The sequence below is a fragment of the Zootoca vivipara genome, chromosome 4 (genome assembly GCF_963506605.1).
Source record: "Zootoca vivipara chromosome 4, rZooViv1.1, whole genome shotgun sequence".
NCBI lineage: Eukaryota > Metazoa > Chordata > Lepidosauria > Squamata > Lacertidae > Zootoca > Zootoca vivipara.
The window spans coordinates 89,289,949-89,313,934 of record NC_083279.1 but is presented as its reverse complement, the minus strand read 5'-3'; the positions used below and the strand labels follow the sequence as shown (position 1 = coordinate 89,313,934).

Below are 23,986 nucleotides of genomic sequence, written 5' to 3'. Positions count from 1 at the left end.
GTGGCCAACCAGATGTCTGTGGGGAGCCTGCAAGCTGGGCATGAGCGCAGCAGCCTTCTGCCCTCCTGCAATTGCCAGCAACTGGTATTTAGAGGTATACCAGGGGGTGGAACATAGCCATTATGGCCAGTGGGCATTGATGGCCTCCTCCTCCTCCATGAATCTTCCCGCTCTTCTTTTAAAGCCATCCAAGTTGGTGGGCAGGAGCGAGTTCTACGCTTTACGCACTACGTGAAAATGTGCTTTCTTAGATGTGGCAACCATGGGAGTATGTGCTGGTATACATAATAAGCCCCATTCGGGTGAACTGTGTACTTATAATAAGATGAGCAGGAAGCAGGAGTTCCCCAGCTGATCCCGCCCCCAGTGCCACACAACCATTTACTCCCACCCTCGAGTGTTGGCATCTGCAGTGCCAACGCCTGCAAGGAGCGGAGCTTTGTAAATACAGCTGTGCTGTGTGTGCAATATACGTCAGTGCCAGCAGGTGGGGCTAATCAGCGCATGTGATGTCAGAGCAGGCACAGAGAAACATTGATGAAACAAGGGAACTGTTTGCCATGGATGGAGCTACAGATGTCTTGCCGTTCTTTCATGCCAAACCGACAGCAATGTCTTGGTCCTTCAGTATTATCCTTAGCACTCAACGGGATCCTGGAACTGTAGATGCGGGAATCTCAACGGGAGTGTTCTGTGCTAGAATTCCTTTCTGTTCTCTGGATTCCCCGGAACTGCTTAGCTGAACTTTGTAGCCTGATCCTTCATAGCAGGGATCCTTGCCTTTGTTTCTCTGTGTGGTGCTGAGTTCAGGCTTCTCCCAGCACTGCAGTGGCCTGGTTCCTTACCCCAACCACAGACCACAGCTTGGTGTGCTTGGTCCTCTCCACTTGTAAGTAACCTGTGTCAGTGGACAAGAGCATAGCTGCCAAGTCTCCCGCTGAAAAATGCAGGATCAGCAGCGGTGCGGCGCCGGAAGTTGCTTCTACGCATGTCTGGACATGCGTAGAAGCAACTTCCAGTGCCGGCACCGCCCAATTTCCGGTGCCCATACATGGGTAGCACGGCACCGGAAGTCACTTCTACGCATGTCCGGACATGCGTAGAAGTAACTACCGGTGCCAGCGCCGCCTGATTTCCAGTGCCCAGGCATGGGTAGTGTGGCACCGGAATTTGCTTCTACGCATGTCCGGGCATGCATAGAAGCAGCTTCCGGTGCCGCTCTGCCCGATTTTTGGTGCCCAGACATGGGTGGAGCGGCACTGGAAGTCGGACATGCGTAGAAGCGACTTTCGGTGCCGCGCTACCCATGTCTGGGCACCAGAAATCAGGCGGCGCCAGGACCCAAAATGGAGCCTCCCTGGCAAGTAGGAAATCTGGGGGATTTACAGGATTTTTTTTCCAATCCGGGCTGCCAGCGGGAAACGGTTTAAAATACGGGGGTTTCCCACGAAAAATGGGAGACTTGGCAGCTATGCAAGAGAGCGTTCATAAGCACAAGAAGAGCCTGCTGATTCAGGCGAGTGGCCCATCTCGTCCAGCATCTTGTTCTCACACTTCCCTGTGGGAAATTTGCAAGCAGGATTTGAACACAAAACCACCCTCCTCTCCCCTCTGGCAACTGGTACAGTGGTACCTCGGGTTACAAACACTTTGGGTTACAAACGCTTCGGGTTACAGATTCTGCTAACCCGGAGGTAATACCTTGGGTCAAGAACTTTACCTCAGGATGAGAACAGAAATCGTGCAGTGGCAGCAAGAGGCCCCATTAGCTAAAGTGGTACCTCAGGTTAAGAACAATTTCAGGTTAAGAATGGACCTCCGGAATGAATAAAGTTCTTAAACAGAGGTAGCACTGTATTCAGAAGCATTGCTACCACTGCAGAGACAGAGTGTAGCCATCGTAGGCATCAAGAGCCTTATCCTCCGCTAATTTGTCTAATCTCCATCCAAGCTGCTGGCCATCACAACCTCCTGTGGCAGGGAGTTCCATAGTTTAACTAAGCGCTGTGTAAATAAGTGCTTTCTTTTATCCATTTGAGGCTGGCCCAATGGCAAAAGTGTGATTAAACTCTAATAACCAATATTTTGAAGGAGGTAGGAAGTGCATGAGGGGGGTGACGCTGTGCTGTCATTCTGGAGACAAACTACCCATTGCTTCTACGGCTTCTGAGTCTATCACCTTCCTGTACCCAGGGCATACTGAAAAACTCCCCTCTTCCTGTGGGGCGATCCACTTTTAGCATGCAGATTGATTGATTAATATTCATGCTGCAATTCAGGATATGCTTTTCTAAAGGCCCTGCGTGCATGCCAAGTATTATGATGATGATTATTACCTTGATCGCTCGGTATTCGCACAGCGAGCCTCAACTGTTTGCAGCCCTCGCCTCGCCCTCCAGCGCCGAAATTTGCTCCAAATGATATGCTGTCGAGCTGCGTGAGCTGTGGCTCAAATCCACAGTAGATCTGCAAGACAAAGGCAGGTCAAGAGGCGGCCATTAGCGTTGGCCTTCCGCCCACAGTTACAGTAAAATCTGTTTTCATATTTATTTATTTTATTTTAAGAAAATAAAAATCTGAGTTGCCTGAAAGGTTTATCAACTCGGGGCCCAGATCGGCCTGTATTTTACATGAAGAGCGCTATTTAGTTTTGAATTCATGGGAGGGGTAACTGGAAGCAGGATTTGAACACAAAACTACCCTCCAGCAGGAGGTAATACTTGGCTTTGCCCCTGGACTGTGGCAAAGGACCTAGTACATCAGCATAAAACTCTTGCCACAGTGCAAGAGTTTGCTAACACAGTTACAGCTGATGCTGTTGTAAGCGGCTCAACACAGGCCTCAAAACCCGGAGTCCAGAGAAGGGTACAGAGTTTGTCCTCAAGAGGCAGTAAACCATGCCCAAAGGCTGTATGGGTAAAGACCATTTTCCTTGGAGAAGGAAACTGGACCACGTCCAAATGGCCGTGTGTATCAACAAAGCCAACTGTGCAATTTCCTGATAGTCAAAGTGCTATGACACCACGACTTATCAGAAGTGCAAAATGGTATGTCCCAATGCCAATCCAGTTGCAGGTAGTTCCGAAGGTGAACTGCAGCACAGGGTATAAATCAGGGGAGGTTGTTGGGAGATTCATTCCCCGTCTGCAGTCATAGGTTTATTGTGTATCATATGTGTTTTCATTCCACAGAGTGGATGTGACGTAGACAGGAGGTTTGTCTTACTGTCTTCCTAAGTGGGACTGATGTTCCTTTGTTCTCTCTGTTTACTGGCTGTGATGCCAGAGAGAGGGAGCCATAATGTAGAGCTCCCATCTGTTTATATGTAAATAAACTAGCTTAGCCAGAATGCTGTGCTGTTACGCAACTGTGCAAGCCTCTGCAGATGTGGTAGGTGTGCTAGTGCTTCATCACACCAGTCACTGTGATGTTCGGGCTGAAGAACGCTCCAGAAGCTCCCAAACGATCTCCCAGGAGGGAGGGAACATGCCAGTCAGGTATGTGTCTCTGCCATGGCCCTACTCACGAGTAGGCACCCTCCTGGACATGCCGACAGTAACTACCGGGGGGCGGGGCGGGTTGAGTCAGACCCCATTTGCACCGTACATTTAAAGTGTCGCCCTACAAGGTCAGCACTACATTGCATTTTAGGCCACATGCACACCTGACAGTCATGGAAAGAGTAAGCTGGCAAAGGGACAGCCCCAGAATTACGAAAGCCACCCCAGCTTTTGATCTGATACTGGAATGTCCCTGTTTTCTGTGCTAGCGTTGCTGCCAAGCTCAGGGAGGAGAATAGGCATAGGGCGGGATATAAATTCAATAAATAATAAGCCGGCACTTGTCCCGAGCAGCGGCAACGGCAGTGGCGGCTGCGAGCGAGCATCCCATTGCCTCTCCATGGCTTCTCCATTGCCGCTGCTGCCAACCTCCTCCCTTGGGCAGCTTGCAGTGGCTGCTGGAGAGCAGGGGAGGAGGGCGAGAGGATGCTGAGACCCAAGTCCCACATGACACACCAGCTCTGGGGTGCAGGCAGAGGGCTGAGCCGCCCTAGGCAGGATGAAAGGGGGATCTGAAGCGGAGTGCAAGGAGTCTTGATTTTTTTAAAAAAGAAATGCTTTGTGCATCCGTGTCTAATCTTGCCTCTTTTTTAAAAAAAGTATTTAATGGTGTGCATTTTTCTTTTTGTAAATCTACCAAAGAATAAAGTAAAATCGGGATTAAGAGGTTTTTCTCAGGGCGGTGGAGGGTCTGTGTGCTGTGTCTCGTTGGTGAAGTGATGGTAGCACTTGCCCTTCTTCTGATAGGAAATGGGGGGGGGGGGTATGACAAAAAAGGGAGTCGAGGCAAAAAAAGAAAGAAAAGAAAGGCACAAATACAGGATGGGAGACACCTGGCTTGGGAGCAGTACATGTGAAAAGGATCTAGGAGTCTTGGTAGACCACAAACTTGACATGAGTCAACAGTGTGATGCAGCAGCTAAAAAAGCCAATGCAATTCTGGGCTGCATCAATAGGAGTATAGCATCTAGATCAAGGGAAGTAATAGTACCACTGTATTCTGCTCTGGTCAGACCTCACCTGGAGTACTGTGTCCAGTTCTGGGCACCACAGTTCAAGAAGGATACTGACAAGCTGGAACGTGTCCAGAAGAGGGCAACTAAAATGGTCAAAGGCCTGGAAACGATGCCTTATGAGGAACGGCTTAGGGAGCTGGGTATGTTTAGCCTGGAGAAGAGAAGGTTAAGGGGTGATATGATAGCCATGTTCAAATATATAAAAGGATGTCATATAGAGGAGGGAGAAAGGTTGTTTTCTGCTGCTCCAGAGAAGCGGACACGGAGCAATGGATTCAAACTACAAGAAAGAAGATTCCACCTAAACATTAGGAAGAACTTCCTGACAGTAAGAGCTGTTCGGCAGTGGAATTTGCTACCAAGGAGTGTGGTGGAGTCTCCTTCTTTGGAGGTCTTTAAGCAGAGGCTTGACAGGCATATGTCAAGAATGCTTTGATGGTGTTTCCTGCTTGGCAGGGGGTTGGACTGGATGGCCCTTGTGGTCTCTTCCAACTCTATGATTCTATGAGGAGGGTCAGTTGGCGGAGGGTGGGGGTGAGAAATGTCCCCATTTTCATTTGAGGAATGTTGGAGGGTATGTTAGCATGTTGTACTCTGCCTGGGGAGTCCTGGGTTCAGATCCTTGAGCAGCCATGAAGTTCATTGGGTGACCGTGAGCCAGTCGCTGCCTAAGCCTAGCCTACTTCACAAGGCTGTGGTGAAAATAAAGCCAGATACCCCACACCGGTGGCTAGCAGAAGCAGTCTGTGTGTGTGTGTTTGTGTGTGTGTGTGTGTGTGTGTGTGTGTGTGTGTGTGTGTGTGATAAAGGGCAATTAGCAACATGCTGCATGCACATTGGTTGTTGCAGAATTAAAGCTGAGAGCACACAAAAAACATTGCAGCGAGGCGGGTGAAAATACAGATGAATTATAACCACCATCAACTTTTGGACTCCTAAGCTGGGAACAGGTGCTCTTTTGGCTCAGGTGAATTTCAGCAATGTGAGATCTCTGGCCCTGATTGCTTTCAGCATAATTACGTAGCAAACTGCTGACTGCCCTTCATGTACCGCTGGGTACGTGATTCATGTTTTTATTTTGAAAAGGTTAATTTTGGTCTCTCTTGGACTCGAGAAATCTGAGCCACCCTCCTTGTTGCTTAGAGGACGGAGAGCTATCTCCGCAAAACATTGATCTGGATGAGCTCTGCATCTGACATCCAGTCTCAGAATGTATCCTCTTTCTCCCCCTCGCCAATCTTTTCCCCCGTCTTTCATGCCATGCACCGTTCTGTACAAGACTTAGAGAAAACTGGCAGGGCAAAGTGGCATGCTACCAAGAGCGGGCACAGACGCCAGTGGAAAAAATATTCAGGCCTCTCAACAAGGGTGGAACAGCTTAAAATATTTACATGTATATACAATAATTGTGTGGTCTCATTTTTGTGTTAAAAATAAATATCATAATATTTGCACCTGTTGAGGATTTTAAGATTGGAATGACCAACATCAATAATATAAGCACCAACACAATCATTGCTGAACTAACCATACACTTTAAACATAAAACTTGTAGATGTAACGCAACACAATGAGCATCACGCAACAAGACCTGTAGTGCTCGCTTACGAAAACATACAAATGTGGCTGCACATAATAAGATGAGACTGCAGTGCTATGCTGTCAAAGCGCAGAAGCAAATGTTCATGTAGAGTTGGAAATACTCTGAAAGAAGACGGGGCCTTTTATGTGGTGGCACCAAGGTGATGGAATTCAATACTTAAGGAGGCTCACTTTGTTCCTTCTTGTAAGATGTTGAGTGAAGATGGTATTACTGATGCTTCTATTTGACCTTTCCACCTTGCCTTAAAAATGAAGTTGCTCTTGGTGTTACAATACTGATATGAGTGTTTCCTTTCACAGCATTTTTGAGCAGTGGCTCAGAAGACACCAGCCCCTGCGTGAGGTTTACCCTGCAGCCAATGCCCCTATTGGACATAACCGTGAATCTTACATGGTCCCCTTCATTCCTCTCTACCGGAACGGGGAATTCTTCATTTCTTCAAGAGATCTGGGATACGACTATGAATACCTAGTAGAGCCAGGTAACATAGGAATCTTGAGGCAGTTGCCTTTGTTTTCTGAACGTAAGCTCTTTTGGTAAAGCCAGATCAAAAGATGTGGTGGAGGCCGTGTGACAATACCATGAATTGAGATACTAGATTGTGGTGTCCCTATATGCTAGGACAATCTGGAGGAGCAGCCTGTTGAGACTTGGCGCTCAAATACGACCTAAACATCGGTGTGTGTGTGTGTGTGTGTGTGTGTGTGTGTGTGTGTGTGTGTGTGTGTTAATTTTTCCATACACTTTAAAAATAATAATTTAGAATTATTTGTTGGATTTTTTGAATAGTCAAGTTACTTTAGAGCCGGTCTAATGTAAATACTGTCTGTTTAAGAGAAACAGGTGCCGGTGTTTCTGTTAATTGCTCACAGGTGGGGGCTCTGCTTCTTGTATATAAGGCTCTGCCAGAAAGCCTTCTGTATCTCTTAGTTAGATCTTTCAGTTTGATTCATCTCTTAGTTAGATCTTTCAGTTTGATTCATCTCTAAGTAGATCACTCTCTCAGTTGTTCTCAGTTTAAGAGATTCCTTAGTTGAATCTTAGTATGAGAGTTGCTTAGTTATAAAGCTAGTTTGCTGTTAATTCTTGGGTAGTTTAATGGGAGTTATGTGGGAGGTTTGGAATGGGTTGAAGGTTGGAATGTTGCTAAGAGAGAAAGCATTTATCTTTAGTTTAAAGTCTCTTTAAAGTCTCTTTTTCAGTTAAAGAAATCCACCCGTTTGTATTTTCATCTGCATACTTTTACAAGTGTGCAGCTAGTAAGGGGTTTCATATAAGGGAGATAATTCCTTACGCTCTTGGTGGTGTTTTCTTAGCCAGGTCAACTTCTGACTGTATATACTCTGCGTGAAGCGTACTTTAAAGGGCCACTGGAAACTGGGATATATGATTTAGGTTAAGCAGGTTTCAATATCCAGTTTTCTCCAATAGGAGAGGGCTCTTGTGCTTGGACCCTGCTTGTTGGTTTCCTACAGACATCTGGTTGGCCACTGTGAGAACAGGATGCTGGACCAGATGAGGCATTGGCTTGATCCAGCAGGCTCTTATGCCCTTACGCTGAACTCCCAACTCCCATCAACCCTAGCTAGCATGGTCAGTGGTCAGTGATGAAGGCAGTTATAGTCCAGCAACATCAAGAGAACATCCCATTGGCTACCCCATCAAAATACAGCAGGAAAAACCTTCTCCAGCATCATACTATAAACACGGGGTGCGGGTGGTGCTGTGGTCTAAACCACTGAAGAAGAGTTTGGATTTGATATCCAGCTTTAACACTACCCGAAGGAGTCTCAAAGCGGCTCACATTCTCCTTTCCCTTCCTCTCCCACAACAAACACTCTGTGAGGTGAGTGGGGCTGAGAGACTTCAAAGAAGTGTGACTAGCTAGCCCAAGGTCACCCAGCAGCTGCATGTGGAGGAGCGGAGACGCAAACCCGGTTCACCAGATCACGTCTACTGCTCTTAACCACTACACCACACTGAGCCTCTTGGGCTTGATGATCAGAAGGTCGGTGGTTTGAATTCATGCAACAAGGTGATCTCCCGTTTCTCTGTCCCAGCTCCTGCCAACCTAGCAGTTCAAAGCATACCAGTATAAGTAAATAGGTACCGCTGCGGCGGCATGTAAATGGCCTTTCTGTGTGTTCTGGCACTCGTCACAGCCCTCTGTGCGCCAGCAGCAGTTTTAATCATGCTGGCCACATGACTTGGAAAGCTGTCTGTGGACAAACACCAGCTCCCTCGGCCTGAAGCGAGATGAGCGTCGCAACCCCATAGTCTCCTTTGACTGGACATAACTGACCAGGGGTCTTTTACCTTTACCTTTTTTATCTATAAAAATAAAGCCGATGAGAGAAGGTGTGCATTAGTCTAGCCTTGTATTTAAGCACTCACCTGATACCCACGAAGTTTTAAAGAATCCCCTGCAGGCAAGTGACCAGACAGGTGGAGGAGAGATGAAACGTCCTGTCCTTCCTCTGCAACCACCATAAAGGGAGGAAGGGAGGCCTCTTCGTCCACATCAAGCATAGAAATGTACCAGGCTTCTGCAAGGGGCATTGTTATGTACTGAGCTGAATCCTAGAACAATAGGATTCAGAATCAGCGGGAGCTACCCAATCCAACTCCAGGTGGAAGTGAATCCGCAACCTGATTGGCCTGCTGGAGCAGCCAATCAGGCGGCTGGCAGAAGTGAATCTGCTACCTGATTGGCCTGTAGGAGCAGCCAATCAGGCTGCAGGCAGAAGTCAATCCACAATATAATTGGCCCACAGGTGTAGCCCTGAAGTAGCCAATCACGCAAGGCCCATTGTGTAAATAATGTATATAAGCAGATGGGTTTGGGGAAAGAGCCATTCTTCTTCTCCTCTTCTCCTTGATGACTATGAGCTGAATAAAGAGCATGAAATTCACTCTCGACTCCGAGTACATTTCAGGCATGAAGCTCTCCATCCCACCTCTGCCAGCCCCCAGCAAATTGGTAAAAGTGGCTAGCCTGCAAGCAATTTTGTGGGCTGGTGTTTAAGCCTGGATTAGTCAGCAAGGCTACCAGATCTTTGAAGCAAAGTAAATAAATCCAGCCACAGTGCTCTCTAGTGCCTGGTGCCCTGACATTTTAGTGCACCATAAAACACCCAGCAGAGCAGCTTTCACTTACCCTGGGATACCAGGAGGGAAGCTGCAGCAAATAGCTGCAGAGGGAGGGGGAAGAGCAGAAATTCGGGACCAGGGGGCAGGGGAAAGGCTTGTTAGACCCAGGCTCCACAATCCTGCAGTCCCACTTTAAATTTGGGGACCCACTTCTATAATTAAAATAATAATTATGAACAACACACACACATATATGAATGCACAATACTATCATGTCATGGTCAGTTTCACCCTTTGCCATGGTTCACGTTGGAGCAGAGAATTGGCTCCCCAGAAATCGCTCGGAGGGGAGAGCATGAGTCGACAGCCGGTTCCTGATCAAATGACTCCATCTGAAAAGGCGTCTCTCTCCCTTGTATCAGCACTGGCCCCCTTTAGGGGCGTTTGGCATTTGGGTCGTTCGCTTATTTGGTTTATTTCTCTCAAAGCAAACCGATAAGAGCGGAGAGCGCTACCCATTACCCCCGCCACCCGCCGTTTCCAAAAAACCGTGTGCAATTTGTTTTGATGTTTGGCTGGAAATTCAGCTGGGAGCCAAGAGATCACTAATCATAGGCCAAAGGCAGCAGAAGCGTTTTAGCGGCGCTAATGTTTAAATCGTGCCCCCTCCCTACACACACACACACACACACACACACACACACACACGGCTCCCTCCCTCACTGCCACCACATAGACATGCTGTCAGAAAGATCACTTATCACTCTGGAAGATGTCACCCCATTTCATTAGGCAAGAGATGAATAGCTCAGTTGGTTAAAGCGTGGTGCTTATAACACCAAGGCTACAGGTTTGTGATCTCTGTATGGGACAGCTGCATATTCCTGCATTACAGGGGGTTGGACGAGATGAACCCCAGAGTCCCTTCCAGCTCTACAATACAGTGGTACCTTGATTCTCAAACGCCTTGGTTCGCAAACACCAAAAACTTGGAAGTAAGTGTTCCAGTTTTTGAACGTTTTTCGGAAGCCAAACATCCGATGCGGCTGTTGGCTATTGTTTCCGGGGCACCTGCACCAGTCGGAAGTCATGCCTTGGTTTTTGAGCATTTTGGAAGTCAAATGATTGATTAAGATTGATTACGTTTGGTGCTTTTGTTTTTGCTATTTATTTTGCGTTTTTGAAGCTTTTTCAGTGAATTTGTTTTTGTGACTGTGTGGAACCCAGTCCAGTTACTGATTGATTGATTGATTGATTGATTGTGTGACTGTGGAAATGGATAAAAGCACCTCATCCAAACAATGACTATCATCAGTGCAGGTAAGGGAGAAAAAAATATTTTTATCAACTACAATACTGTATTATTTACTTTATAGTACAGTGCATTGATTATTGCTTTCATTTTGTGGATCAATGGTCTCATAAGGTAGTAAAATTCATGCTAAATTGCTGTTTTAGGAGTTCTTTTTAAAAGCCTGGAACGGATTAATCCATTTTGCATTATTTCCTATGGGAAAGTGCACCATGGTTTTGGAATGCTTTGGTTTTGGAATGGACCTCCAGAACGGATTAAGTTTGAGAACCAAGGTACCACTGTACTATCAGTGTAGGAAAATATGTTTTCTTCTGGCTCTCGGAGGTAAGTGGATGTGTGTTACTTGGGTTTTCCATAGCAAAGTGGCCCCAAATAGCATCCAGCCAATCCCTTTTCAAGTCTCCCTCCAAATAAAACCCAGCTGAGGGACTGATTCAGTGGAGAAACATTTGTTTTAGTCTATTTTCTTTCCTAGGTAGTTATTCTGCTACGTGAGGAAAGAGGGCTGGGCTTATCACTGCTGACTCAATGGCCGTTTTAGGATGTTAAAACTGGAGGAAGGAACGCCTGGCATATCATTGGCGCATCTGTCTCGGTATTGTCTACAAGCTTGGGTCTTCAGATGCCGTTGGATTACAGCTCCCACCATTCTTGACCATTGGCTGAGTCAGAAGGGGAGGGTGGAAGTTGTAGTCCAACAACACGTAGAGACCTAAGGTTGAAGAATCTTGGTCTATTCCAACCGGCATCAGAAGCAGAACTAAAGCAGTGTGTGCAGTGATTGCTTCCCTGGCTTGGGGAAGGAGGTGTAAGGGCTCTAGGACCCTGCAAGAGTCATACACCTCATTCCCAATGACTGGCTTAAGTTGGTGGAGAGGGCATCAGTTGGCCTTGCACAGGGCAGCATATTACCAAAGTCTGTCCCTGCTGGCAGCTGCTCTCTAGGGTTTGAGACAGGGGGAATCCTTAGCTGGAGATGTTGGGAACTGAACTGGCATCTTCATGCAAAGCAGACAATTTATCACTGAGTTACTGCCCTGAGTTACCAGCAGTCATTCTATGGTCCTCCATGCCTCTTGTACCTTAGGGACACCCATAGGAAGCTGCCTTATTCTGAGTCAGACCATTGGACCATCTAGCTCAGTATTGTCCACACGGACTGGTAAACCAACCTTACCAGATAAGCTTGGCTTATCACTCAATATCCAAAAAACCAAAGTGCTGCACCAGCAAGCACAAAATAACCCCTCTGCAGCACCACAAATCCAACTCAATGGTGTAATGTTGGAAATGCCAATCACTTCTCCTACCTAGGCAGTTCTCTTTCCACAAGGGCCAACATTGATGCCAAAATCCAGCATCGCCTGAGCTCTGCAAGTGCAGCTTTCTCCTGATTGAAGCACAGAGTGTTTGAGGACTGGGACATTATCGGGGATGCCAAAATGCTTGTTTACAAAGCCTTTGTACTACAAACAGGTGGCGCTGTGGTTAAACCACTGAGCCTAGGGCTTGCTAGCTCCCTTTGCTTGGTCCCAGCTCCTGCCAACCTAGCAGTTTGAAAGCACGTCAAAATGCAAGTAGATAAATAGGAACCGCTACAGCGGGAAGGTAAACGGCGTTTCCATGTGCTGCTCTGGTTTGCCAGAAGCGGCTTTGTCATGCTGGCCACATGACCTGGAAACTATACACCGGCTCCTTCGGCCAATAATGTGAGATGAGCGCCGCAACCCCAGAGTCGGTCATGACTGGACCTAATGGTCAGGGGTCCCTTTACCTTTACATTATCGGGGATGCCAAAATGCTTGTTTACAAAGCCTTTGTACTACAAACTTTACTGTACACTTGTGAAACATGGACCACTTCGAAACTCCATCTCCAACTCCTCAAAAGATTCAATCAATGGTGTCTCTGAACATTTTTACACATCACTTTGGAAGACAGACAAATGTCAGTGTACTGAAAGAAGCAAAGACCACTAGTGTCAAAGCAATGATTCTTGTTGAACTTCGTTGGACTGGTCATGTTGTTTGGATGCCTGATTATCATCTTATAAAGCAACTACACCAGGCATCCCCAAACTGCGGCCCTCCAGATGTTTTAGCCTACAACTCCCATTATCCCTAACTAACAGGACCAGTGGGTGGGAATTGTAGGGATGATGGGATTTGTAGTCCAAAACATCTGGAGGGCCGAAGTTTGGGGATGCCGGAACTACACTATTCCAAACTTAAGAATGGAAAGCGATGGACAACAAAAGAGATTTAAAGACACTTCAAGGCAAACCTTTTTTAAAAAAAGTGGTATAAGCACTGATAACTGGGAAACACTGGCCTGCAAGCACTCCAATTGGAGAACAGCCTTTACCAAAGGTGTCATGAACTTTGAAGAAGCATGAACTCGGGGCAAAAAGGAGAAATGAGCTAAGAGGAAGGCACACTTGGCAAACCCTCACCATGATCAACTCCTGCCCGGAAATATATGTGCCCACTGTGGAAGGACATGTGGATCCAGAATTGGCCTCCACAGTCACTTATGGACTCGCTGTTGAGACTGTGTTCATGGAAGACAATCTTACTTGGCTACGAGTGATCACCAAAGAAGATACGGACTAGTGGCAACTCTGCAAAGCTTCAAGTAGAGGGCCTTCTCATCCCTAGTGGAAGATGCTGGAGATTGAACCTTCTGCATACCAGAAAGAATGTCCTACCACTAAGCTATAGCCAGTTCCTTCCATAAGGCAAATGAAGCTGTGTTATGTTGAGCCAGGGTGTCAATGAGTCCAGACCACTGTTGTCTACTCAAAACAGCTCTACAGGGTCTTAGGCAGAGAGAGGTCTCTCCCTGTCATGCTACCTGAGATACTTTAATTGGGGGTGGCAAGAATTGATCCTGCAGCCACTAACTGATTATTATATGTGGAAAAATCTGCCCGCAAGATGTTTTGGACTCCTATTCCCATCAGCCCCAGCCAGTGCGGGTTCAAAACATATGGAGGGCACCAAGTTGGGGGGGGGGGTCTGGTGTGGAATCAGAGGGCATTACTGTACTGCTTGAAAGATTTCACATAAAGTTTCACTTGGGCAGCCCAGAATAGGTCTTGATCACTCGATACCATATTCAAAGAAGGGGTCTGACACATTGACTTAGCATCTAGTTCAAATAGAGAATTTTGCACTTTGATATTCTCTTTTGATCAGCTTGTGAGGAATGTTTTCATTGTTTCCCTCCTGCTAACTAGCTTTGAAATGAGGAGGTCCTTTGCGGGGCTCGGTTTCCTGGGAAGCCCTGGAGACTTCCTGAAAGATCTGTTTTATTTACAAGCATGCATGTTGGGCGAGTGGGGGCAGTGGAAGCCAGCACCCATTAGGACTGGTAGGGAAGCCATTGACAGGCGGAGCCAGCTGACTTAGATTTTATCCCCTTCCTGTGTCCTGCTGAGTTGTACAAGGGCAAAACTTGAGACTTAAGGAGAAGGAAGCTGGCATCCAGATAAAACCCCTGGGCTGGTTGTAAGTAAGAAGGCAGGCAAGCAGGTGAGAGCTGGCTGGAGGCAGAATCAAGAACAGGTGAGCATCCAAGTTGATAGTGCTAGTCAGTGCTTTTTTTCTGGGGGGACGCAGGGGTATGCGTATCCCTAAACATTTTGTGAATCTAACGGGAGAAGAAATTAAAAAAAATTAAACTTTTTGGTTTCTTCTCTAGCATGGTGAATCATCAGTTCCATTGCTATCCCTGATGGCGGTCTCATTTCCTGTCACGGTGTTTCCTGAGTCTCAGACAGAAGCGAACTTTTAATGTGTGAAGCAGTGTGGAATGTGGATGCATGGTGTTTTACTGATGAAAGTTTGGCCAGTGTGGAAGTTAACTGTGAGCTGTCAGCTGCGTAATATGATATAATGTTATCTGTACTTTTGTCCATTTACTGTATTTATTTTCCCTGATTTGAACTATAAAATGGTGATTTTCTTGAGTCAAAATGAGAGTACCCTTAAACAATTTTTTTTAGATTCAGGTCCGACCTGAAACTATATTAGATCCCCCAACCTGAAACTATATTATGAGGCAGCCTGCTTCACATGGCTGAAGGAATGGTGCACTTTGCAAGATCCTGACCTTCTAGATCTGGAGGGATTAGACAATCGATGGGTTTGGCACGCATACTTGATGTAAAAGAGCTAAAATACACAGGAATTTTATGAATCGCATAACCAGGAGATCACTTTTTGCAGTTTGGGGAAAATATAAGGACTTGTTAGAACTCAAAGTGCTGAGGTGGACATCTCCAATAGAAGCCTCTGCAGTTAAAAGGAAGAATACTCAGAAAACCTGGCCTACATAAAAAGTACTCCTTAAAGAGGAAGACAACCAATTAAAGCTAAAAAGCTTTGAGGAGCTAAGAGAGCTTGTATCTGATTGGTTCCAGTATCAATCACTGGAAGAGCCTAACCACATAAAACAGGCTGCTTCTGTTGATTGTTTTTTTCCTTCAGTGCATGGGTAGCAGGGGGAAGTAGGTGCTGACTGGGACACAGCAGTGGGCCTGCAGCCTGTGGGGGCAACTCCTCCATCTCATGGCTAATTAATATGTGGTTAATTGAGTGAGGATATAATGCTTGACTAGAGTTTACTTTTCAGTTGGATGAGAAGTGGAAACCGCAGCTCAACCATGGTTTCCTTTTCTGGTTCTCATGGAAACTATGGTTTATACAAGCCATGGTTTGTATGGCTCAGAGGAATAAGATGCTTTGCTGGGAACAAGGAAGTTGCAGAGGGAAGCACAAGACTCATTTATTTATGACAAAATAATGCTTTGGTGTTTGCATCTGAATTGAGCCTTTGTTTTGACAAGGAATAGCCAATATGGTTGCTTCCAGAGGTTGTAGGACTACAGTTCCCATAGGTCACCCACTGGAATGCCAAGGATGATGGGCCTTGTAGTTCAGTAGCATCTGGAAGCAACCATATCAGCTATTCCTCATCAAAACAAAGGCTCAGTTCAAATGCAAATACCAAACCCTTATTTTAGATTTAGATTTTAGGTTTAGACTTTCCTGGTAGGATTGCATGGTCATTTTATAGAATGCTGTTGTTTCTGATTTATCCCAAAGTTCTGTGGGGTTTTGCCCCTTGAAGGGAGAACTGGGACAAACCACAACAGCATGAACTATTTTGCACAATCTCATTCCAGAAAGAAACTGCTTTTGTGGTCCTGACTGTGAAGTAGTACCACGGGGATAAAATAAAATGTCAATTAATTAGAATTGACAGTGCATCGGAAACATCTCCCCAGAGAGAGGTGTCTGTGTGTTTAACTCACAGTAAGGTGCGACAGGAGAGAATAGGAATTAAAATGTCAAGCTAAAATAAAAGATTAGGAAGAGGACTTTAGCCACTGGGATTTCTTCTGGCTGTGGCGGGAGAGGAAAATAATGGTAATTGAGAAGAGAAGTGTAGGAGAGGGGGAGGAGGGAATCCCCCTTATGGGGGGGAATGCACATTCAAAATGGTGTAGCTTATTGCAAGTGTTATCTGCATTGATTTAATTAACATTAACGGGCATAAACAGCCAGTTTTTGGAAAGTAATTATGATTTCCTTTCACGCCTTTTAGAGCAGGTAACTATCAGCTGGAGAGCTCAGAAGTGGGCCTGTTGTGAATATGATTACAGATGCAAATATTTCACGGAAGATGGAAATTGGGAGCAAAGGAGGGAAAACCAGGAACCGATTATGAAATCAACTCTCCTGAGCTTATGCACTAATGGAACCTTTAACCCTTAGACTAGCAGACTCGTTTCTTCATGGCGTAAATGGACAGTCGTTTTCCTGAGATTTTGCAGAGATTCCTGCATTGCAGGATGAGATTATTATTGGCATCCCTTCCAGCTCTACAATTCTATGATTCTGCCAAGGGCTTCACCCCCTTGAGGACCATCTGTTGGGGGTTCTGTGCCAGCAGTAGGCATAGGTAGGAATGGGCACACCACTCAATTTCACTTCTCCAAGTTTCTCATTGTTCCAATCTCAACTTCAGTTCTTTTCAGTAACAATTTGTGGAATGCCCCCCCCCCCTGATGAAAATTGTCATCCTTCTAGTGTGAAATTCTCCCAAGCAACACGGTTCTCTATGCGGTTTTAACCAGGCACTTTTGGCAAGCATTTATTGCCGACATATGCATGCTTATTAAGCACATTTCTCCCCAATACAGTGGAACCTCAGTTTTCAGAAGCCGAACACCGAAAACCCGGAAGCAATTGCTTCCATTTCTGAAAGCGCCTTGGAAGTCAAACAGTTTCCGCTGCATGCTTTTCTTTTATCTCAGTGGATTTTGCCAACAGCCCATTGCTCCTTGGTTTTTGAACTTGGAAGTCAAACGGTCTTCCAGAACGGATTATGTTCAAAAACAGAGGTTCCACTATATACAGTGGTACCTCGATTTTCAAACAGCTTAGTTCACGAACAACTCGGAACTTGTACGTCACAAACCAGGAAGTAGGCTTACCTTCCAAGTCCCGGACTGCAGAATCTGGGACCGGTAGCCATGTGACACCGGAAGTTGCGGCGATGTAACTTTCAGTGTCGCTTTGCCCTTCTATGGGCACCAAAAATGGCCACCGCCGGCTTCAAAAGTAGCTTATATGCATGACCGGAAGTGCATCGACGCAACTTCCGGTGTCACCCCGCCCATCTATGGGCACCCAAAATGGCCGCCGCTGACACCGGAAGTCGCGTCTACGCACTTCCGGTCATGCGTAGATGCGACTTTTGAAGCCGCCGACGACCATTTTTTGTGCCCATAGAAGGGCAAATCAGAAAAAATGGCCGCCGGCAGGAGAAAATAATGGAGAAAAAAGGGAGACGAAGTGATACGGGGGACCACCGGGAAAAGGTAAGTAAAAATAAGGGTTTCCCGGGGAAAACGGGGTACTTGGCAGCTATGGGAAGTAGCTGTGCCTCAGTTTCCAAACATTTCAGAAGTCGAACGGACTTCCAGAATGCATTCTGTTCGAAAACCAAGGTACAACTGTATGTGTTGCTTAACGTATTGCTTGATTGGAGAATTCCATTGCCAAGTTTGGGCATGTGAATTGCAAAGGTGTTTCGGTTTGTGTGTTGCTTTGAGAAGTGTGAATTAGGAAGTTCCTCATCACAACACAAACATAACTGAATTTCTTCTTCATCCCTAAACAAGGCTGAAGATGGCAGTGGACCCAAAAGCTGGTGGGACCATCTCATTTCTCTCTCCTTCTGACACACCCTCATCACTCTCTTTAACACCCCTTCTTGCCCTTTTTCTGACCCTCAAGACTCCCCAGTGCACTTAAGAGTACGAGTTGTAATAGTAGGGTGTGTCATTTTAGGGGTGAAACTTAATTTGTGCACATTTATTCAATGAGGGGGTCTTAAAAATATGTATTTTTGGGTGAGAGGAATTCAAATCTGCCTTTTTTTGGTGATCGGGCAACATTAAGCTCGGTGAGGCTACATTTGATAAAGGAGCACATGAACAGCTTTCGGAAAGTCAAAGATTTTAATTTTCCCTTCTGAAATTGTCAGGTAATGCTAAATAATATCGCTGCAAGTGCTTGGCGATCAGTTTTTAGCAACTTCTGTGCCAATTTTTTACACACATTTCACTTGCAGAGCGAAACTAAATTATATTAAGTTAACCAAAGCATCTTTTGAATTCCCAAGTCATGTTGCAACTTTTTATTTTTAAGCACCCCTCATTTTTTGGAAATTGAAAGCTGAAAAATGCAACACACTCTATTGTAAAAGGGGTATTTGCTGATTGGCACTCCTACAAGCCCTGAACTCAAGTCCGGTTTTCCACTAGTCAAATGTTCAACCTGGCGCATGAGTTGTGTGCACTATGCAACTGTAAGGTGGAAGGAGCGCAACTGTAGGAACCACTTCACTGTGAGAATTTCGCCCCATTTCGAGCTACAGGTTGCCCAGTTATTTCTGTTTCTTCATGTATAACTGAGAGCATTTTTCTCCCCTTGTCTCCCCTGTGCAGCCAGCCCCTTCCAGAATTTTCTGGTGCCTTATTTGGAGCAAGCCCGCCAGATCTGGCCTTGGCTGTTGGGAGCGGCTGTTGTGGGAGCCATTATAGCGATGTTGGTCGCTGGAGTCATCGCTCTCGGTTGTCAGAGGAAGAAAAGAATCTCGGAGGAGACACAACCTCTGCTCATGGAGGGCGAAGATTACCAGCATGTAACGTATCAGTCACACTTATAATAGCTGGCCAAGCCCCTGTGGCTAAAGTCAACGCCATCATAATATGGGCGACCACAATCAGATGCCCATAATGCATTTTCCAAAGTTTGATGGTGGCTAACACAATATTGGACCTCAGCTGCAGTGGGGAGCCATAGGGTATCAAACCTCCTTTCTCCCAAACATATTCCCAGTCCAAATGCCTCCCTCTCCAAGCAGCTAATAGCTGCCTTTACTTCAGCAAGATGGCTATTAGCAACTCAGGGGGAAAACTGGTCAAGAAGATGAGTTCCCTCCTCATGCCCTCCTGATCCAATCCCACACATGATAAGAATGGTATCTTTGTGCTCTATATCCATTTTCTGTGTGTCCATTGATAATTCTGCTCCATACCATTTCCCCATAAGTGTGTGGTGTGTTTTTTAAAAAAATAAATCGAAATAAATGCACACAAATTTGCTTTATTTTTTATCTTTACAAACAAGAAATACATTTCAACCAATAGCATGTAACTTTACGTTCCTTTTGTGTGTGAGAGAAAAGTTTTCACAATATTCAGAGAGAGATACAAAGGTCCAGGAAGTACCAATAAGGATGGTTTCTTTACAAATCCAGACCAAATGATATCACTGAGCATCCCTACCCCATGATTAATTTTAAGCCTAGGAAAGACATCAGGTGTTACTATCACATGCCTGCCATACCACGGCTACAAATGTACTTAAGTCCAGCCATGAAATACAGAACTGTCGCTGAGTTTTCTTAGTTAGCGTTGCCATATTTCACCCAAAGAAATTTCTTACCGATTTCCTGAAATTCCCCCCCAGACACTAATTCCATCCTTGGAATCCCAGACACATTCAGGAAAATCTGGACATGTGGCAGGCCTATCTTAGCCACCCAGACAAAAACACAGTGGCAAAGTAAAGCTAAGAAGGATACTGAGAAGCTGGAACGTGTCCAGAAGAGGGCAACCAAAATGGCCAAAGGCCTGGAAACAATGCCTTATCAGGAACGGCTTAGGGAGCTGGGTATGTTTAGCCTGGAGAAGATAAGGTTAAGGGGTGATATGATAGCCATGTTCAAATATATAAAAGGATGTCATATAGAGGAGGGAGAAAGGTTGTTTTCTGCTGCTCCAGAAAAGCGGACATGGAGCAATGGATTCAAACTACAAGAAAGAAGATTCCACCTAAACATTAGGAATAACTTCCTGACAGTAAGAGCTGTTCGACAGTGGAATTTGCTGCCAAGGAGCGTGGTGGAGTCTCCTTCTTTGGAGGTCTTTAAGCAGAAGCTTGACAGGCATATGTCAAGAATGCTTTGATGGTGTTTCCTGCTTGGCAGGGGGTTGGACTGGATGGCCCTTGTGCTCTCTTCCAACTCTATGATTCTATGATTCAAACAAATGGGTCTGCAAGAGTTCTGAAATTCTTTTCCTATTTAAACATTCCAGTGGCATTGTGAGTTTGACGAGGTTTGCTGCAAAGCTACAAACAGTTTCCTGACCGTTAACAACCGGGGAGGGTGGGGAGAGAATATTCATTGCTTCATGAGCACTTTGTCGAAAGCTTCTCTTTATGGTGATCCATTTTCATAGTGCTGCAGCTCTCTGCCAAGCCCACTCCTGGCAACTGCTGCAATCAATATGAGTAAAAGCAGGTGGCTGCGGAACCTTTTAATCTCAGCGGCCGAGCCACGCAGAAAGTTTTCCTTAACTTCACAGACTGTTAATAGGGAGGCACAGTAAAATCCACACCTTGAAACCATTGTGTTGGCAGGCTAAACCAGTAATTCAGTGGGAAATGGCAAAGGGGTGAGCTGGTTTGTGTGTGTGTGTGTGTGTGTGTGTGTGTGTGTGTGTGTGTGTGTGTAAATCAGTGTGCCAAAGGCATCTCTGAACCAAAAGATACGAGCAGGGAAGAAAATAAATGACTGCAGTGTGTAACTTGGAGCAGAGGAAAAGAGACTTTGAGAAATACTGGCATTTTCTGGATAAAGTCCTAGGGTGTTTCTGAAAAACATTTTTGGGGAAAGCATTCAACCTTGCTAGGCAGCTCCCAATATCAAAACAACTTACGATTTCCACAATGGCAGTAATTAAAACCAATTGCATAAAATTGCAAAACACAGCAGAGCAGATAAAATCCCACAAATGGAGGATAAAGTTGGAAGAATTAAATGCCATCTAATGTCTGAGCGGACATGCCGGTTTTTACTAGACATTGAGAAGACACCAAAGCATGTCCCTAGGAAGGGGACTTCCTAGTACTTCTGCTGGAGTCCCAGTACTCAGCAGGCCCACATATATGCTCATGGCTTCTTTTCGGCCAGTTTCTTGCAGCTTTCTGATCAGTGCAGGTCAATTGGTGGCTTGGCACCTCCCATTTCAATGCCGCACAATGCCCCCAATGTTGCATCACTCTGAGGCATTGTGGGAAATTGGTGGGTCCCAGATCCAGCTGCCCAATGATGGCTGGTGTTTCTGCTGCTGCTGCTGCTGCCACCACCAGGAAAGTCCAGTGATATAGGAGAAGGGCTTCCTAGAGGGCACCTTCCCAGCACTCCCCCCCCCCCCCGAAACCCTGCCAGATAGGGAGTTCTGCTAACAGAGGGACAACCATGTAAATATCCCTGTCCTTGCAGCCACTCAGCTTACCTCGTAAGTAAGAGTAGCTTGATAAAAACCTCAGATGAATAAGCTAATGCTCAGGCAGGCTTGGATGGGAAGATGCAATGCATCGCACAGTGTGGTCCCAGATCTGGTTGCAATGACGGCTGGTCCATAAGGGAAAATGTGGCTCTTCCCCATCAACCTCAGCCTGCCCTTAGCCAACCTTCCCTTCGTACTTATAGCCACATTCGCCAACAGCGAGGTTCTTCCACTTTAGTCTCAACAGAAAGGAAAATGGGGGGGGGGGCAGGAATGAGTTGGCTCTGCTCTTGCGCCACCTACTGTTGGTCTCCCTCCTTTCCGGCCCACCAGCCACGACTGGTGTGTTTAACTTGTTCCCAACATTTTCCAAGGTACATATATCGTTTATTTGTATTTATTTTACCAGTGAGATTTCTTCCTCTCCAATCACTGTAACAAAAGAATTTCAGAAATAGACTGGAAAGAGAAGTTGCTGAATTGCAACTTATCACCAAGCTCAAAACCATGGAGGGACCTGGTTTGAACAGAGATATCGGGTTCTTATCTCATTATACATGATAAGCGATCTTCAGCCATCTCAACCCTTGCTTTTTCATGCAAAACCATTTGCAGTCGTTTGCGGTCATCAACAGCTATCAGTCAGTCAATCACCCATTTCCACCACCCTTCTGAGTGATCCCCCCTCCCCATCCCCACCCCTCCCCACCCCTTCTCTACATAAGTGCCTGGAAACTTCCATTTCACTGTATCTGAAGAAGTGTGCATGCACACGAAAGCTCATACCAAAATAAAAACTTAGTTGGTCTTTAAGGTGCTACTGAAGGAATTTTTTTATTTTAAAAACAAGACAGACAGTCATAAGAACAGACAAAACAGTTGCACTTATTAAAAAGTGTTGGTACTGACTTTTAAAGCCCTAAACAGCCTTGGCCCAGTAGACCTGAAGGAGCGTCTCCACCCTCATCATTCGGCCCGGACACTGAGGTCCAGCTCTAAGGGCCTTCCAGCAGTTCCCTCACTGTGAAAAGTGAGGTTACAGGGAACCAGGCAGAGGGCTTTCTCAGTAGTGGAACGGCCTCCCACCAGATGGCAAGGAAATAAATAACTACAGTATCTGACTTTTAGAAGACATCTGACGGCAGCCCTGTTTAGGGAAGTTTTTAATGCTTGATCTTTTATTGTGTTTTAATATCCTGTTGGGAGACACCCACAGTGGCTGGGGAAACCCATCCAGATGGGCAAGGTATGAATATTATTATTATTATTATTATTATTATTATTATTATTAAACACCCAAGTCTTACGCAAAGCAAGTCCCACAAAACAAAACACCTAAACTGTGAAATGCCAAGGTAAAGAAAAGCATCTTCAACATGCTGGGAAAACTATACAGTGGAACCTCGGTTTATGAGCACCTCAGTTTACGAATTTTCGGTTTACGAACGCCGCGGATCCATCTGGAACGGATTAATTCACTTTCCATTACTTTCAATGGGAAAGTTCGCTTCAGTTTATGAACGCTTCAATTACTCCGCGGACCCATCTGGAACAGATTAATCCACTTTCCATTACTTTCAATGGGAAAGTTCGCTTCAGTTTATGAACGCTTCAGTTTATGAACAGACTTCCAGAACCAATTACACCCATGCTTTGGGTTAAGTATGCTTCAGGTTGAGTACTCCGTGGACCCTTCTGGAACAGATTAATCCACTTTCCATTACTTTCAATGGGAAAGTTCGCTTCAGCTTATGAACGCTTCAGTTTAAGTACTCCGCGGATTGTCTGGAACAAATTAATCCACTTTCCATTACTTTCAATGGGAAAGTTCGCTTCAGTTTATGAACGCTTCAGTTTATGAACAGACTTCCGGAACCAATTGTGTTCATAAACCGAGGTACCACTGTACAGTGGTATCTCTGGTTAAGAACTTAATTCGTTCTGGAGGTCCATTCTTAACCTGAAACTATTCTTAACCTGAGGTACCACTTTAGCTAATGGGGCTTCCTGCTGCCACTGCGCTGCCAGAGCACGGTTTCTGTTCTCATCCTGAAGCAAAGTTCTTAACCTGAGGTACTATTGCTGGGTTAGCGGAGTCTGTAACCTGAAGCGCCTGTTACCCGAGGTACCACTGTACAAGGAAGATGTTGGACATACCTCTTTGAGGAGGGGGTTCCATAGTTTATGATCTGCCACAGAGAAAGGCATCTCCTGGGCCACTTCTGAGGGTGGCAGAACTACCAAGACAACCCTTCTGCTGATCAGAACATCCAAGAGAAATTGTTATTAAGGGCAGCTGCTTTTCAGGTATTTGGGACCTTTTTATAGTTTTTTTTTGGGGGGGGCGTGCTCTACACATCACAGATTTGCAAAATAACAGCAGCGGCAGCAACAACAACATCAACCCCCACTTGCTACAAATTCTGAACTGAATTTATCCACCCCACCATTTTACCTCCTGAAAACATGGTCCTCAAATCAGCCTTGTTTCAGAAGCCTTTAAAGTGTGTGTAAGAAATATTCTCTCTT

At 45.7% G+C, this 23,986-nt stretch overlaps 1 protein-coding gene across 1 annotated transcript in view; it reads left to right on the top strand.

Moving 5' to 3' along the window:
* TYR (tyrosinase) overlaps nt 1–19,198 on the top strand; it is a 62,613-nt gene extending 43,415 nt beyond the window's left edge. The window contains exons 4-5 of the mRNA XM_035116603.2: nt 6,479–6,660; nt 18,605–19,198. Coding sequence (XP_034972494.1) covers nt 6,479–6,660; nt 18,605–18,825 — 403 coding nt within the window. The 3' untranslated portion in view covers nt 18,826–19,198. The remainder of the gene's footprint in view (nt 1–6,478; nt 6,661–18,604) is intronic.
* The last annotated feature ends 4,788 nt before the right edge of the window (nt 19,199–23,986 follow it).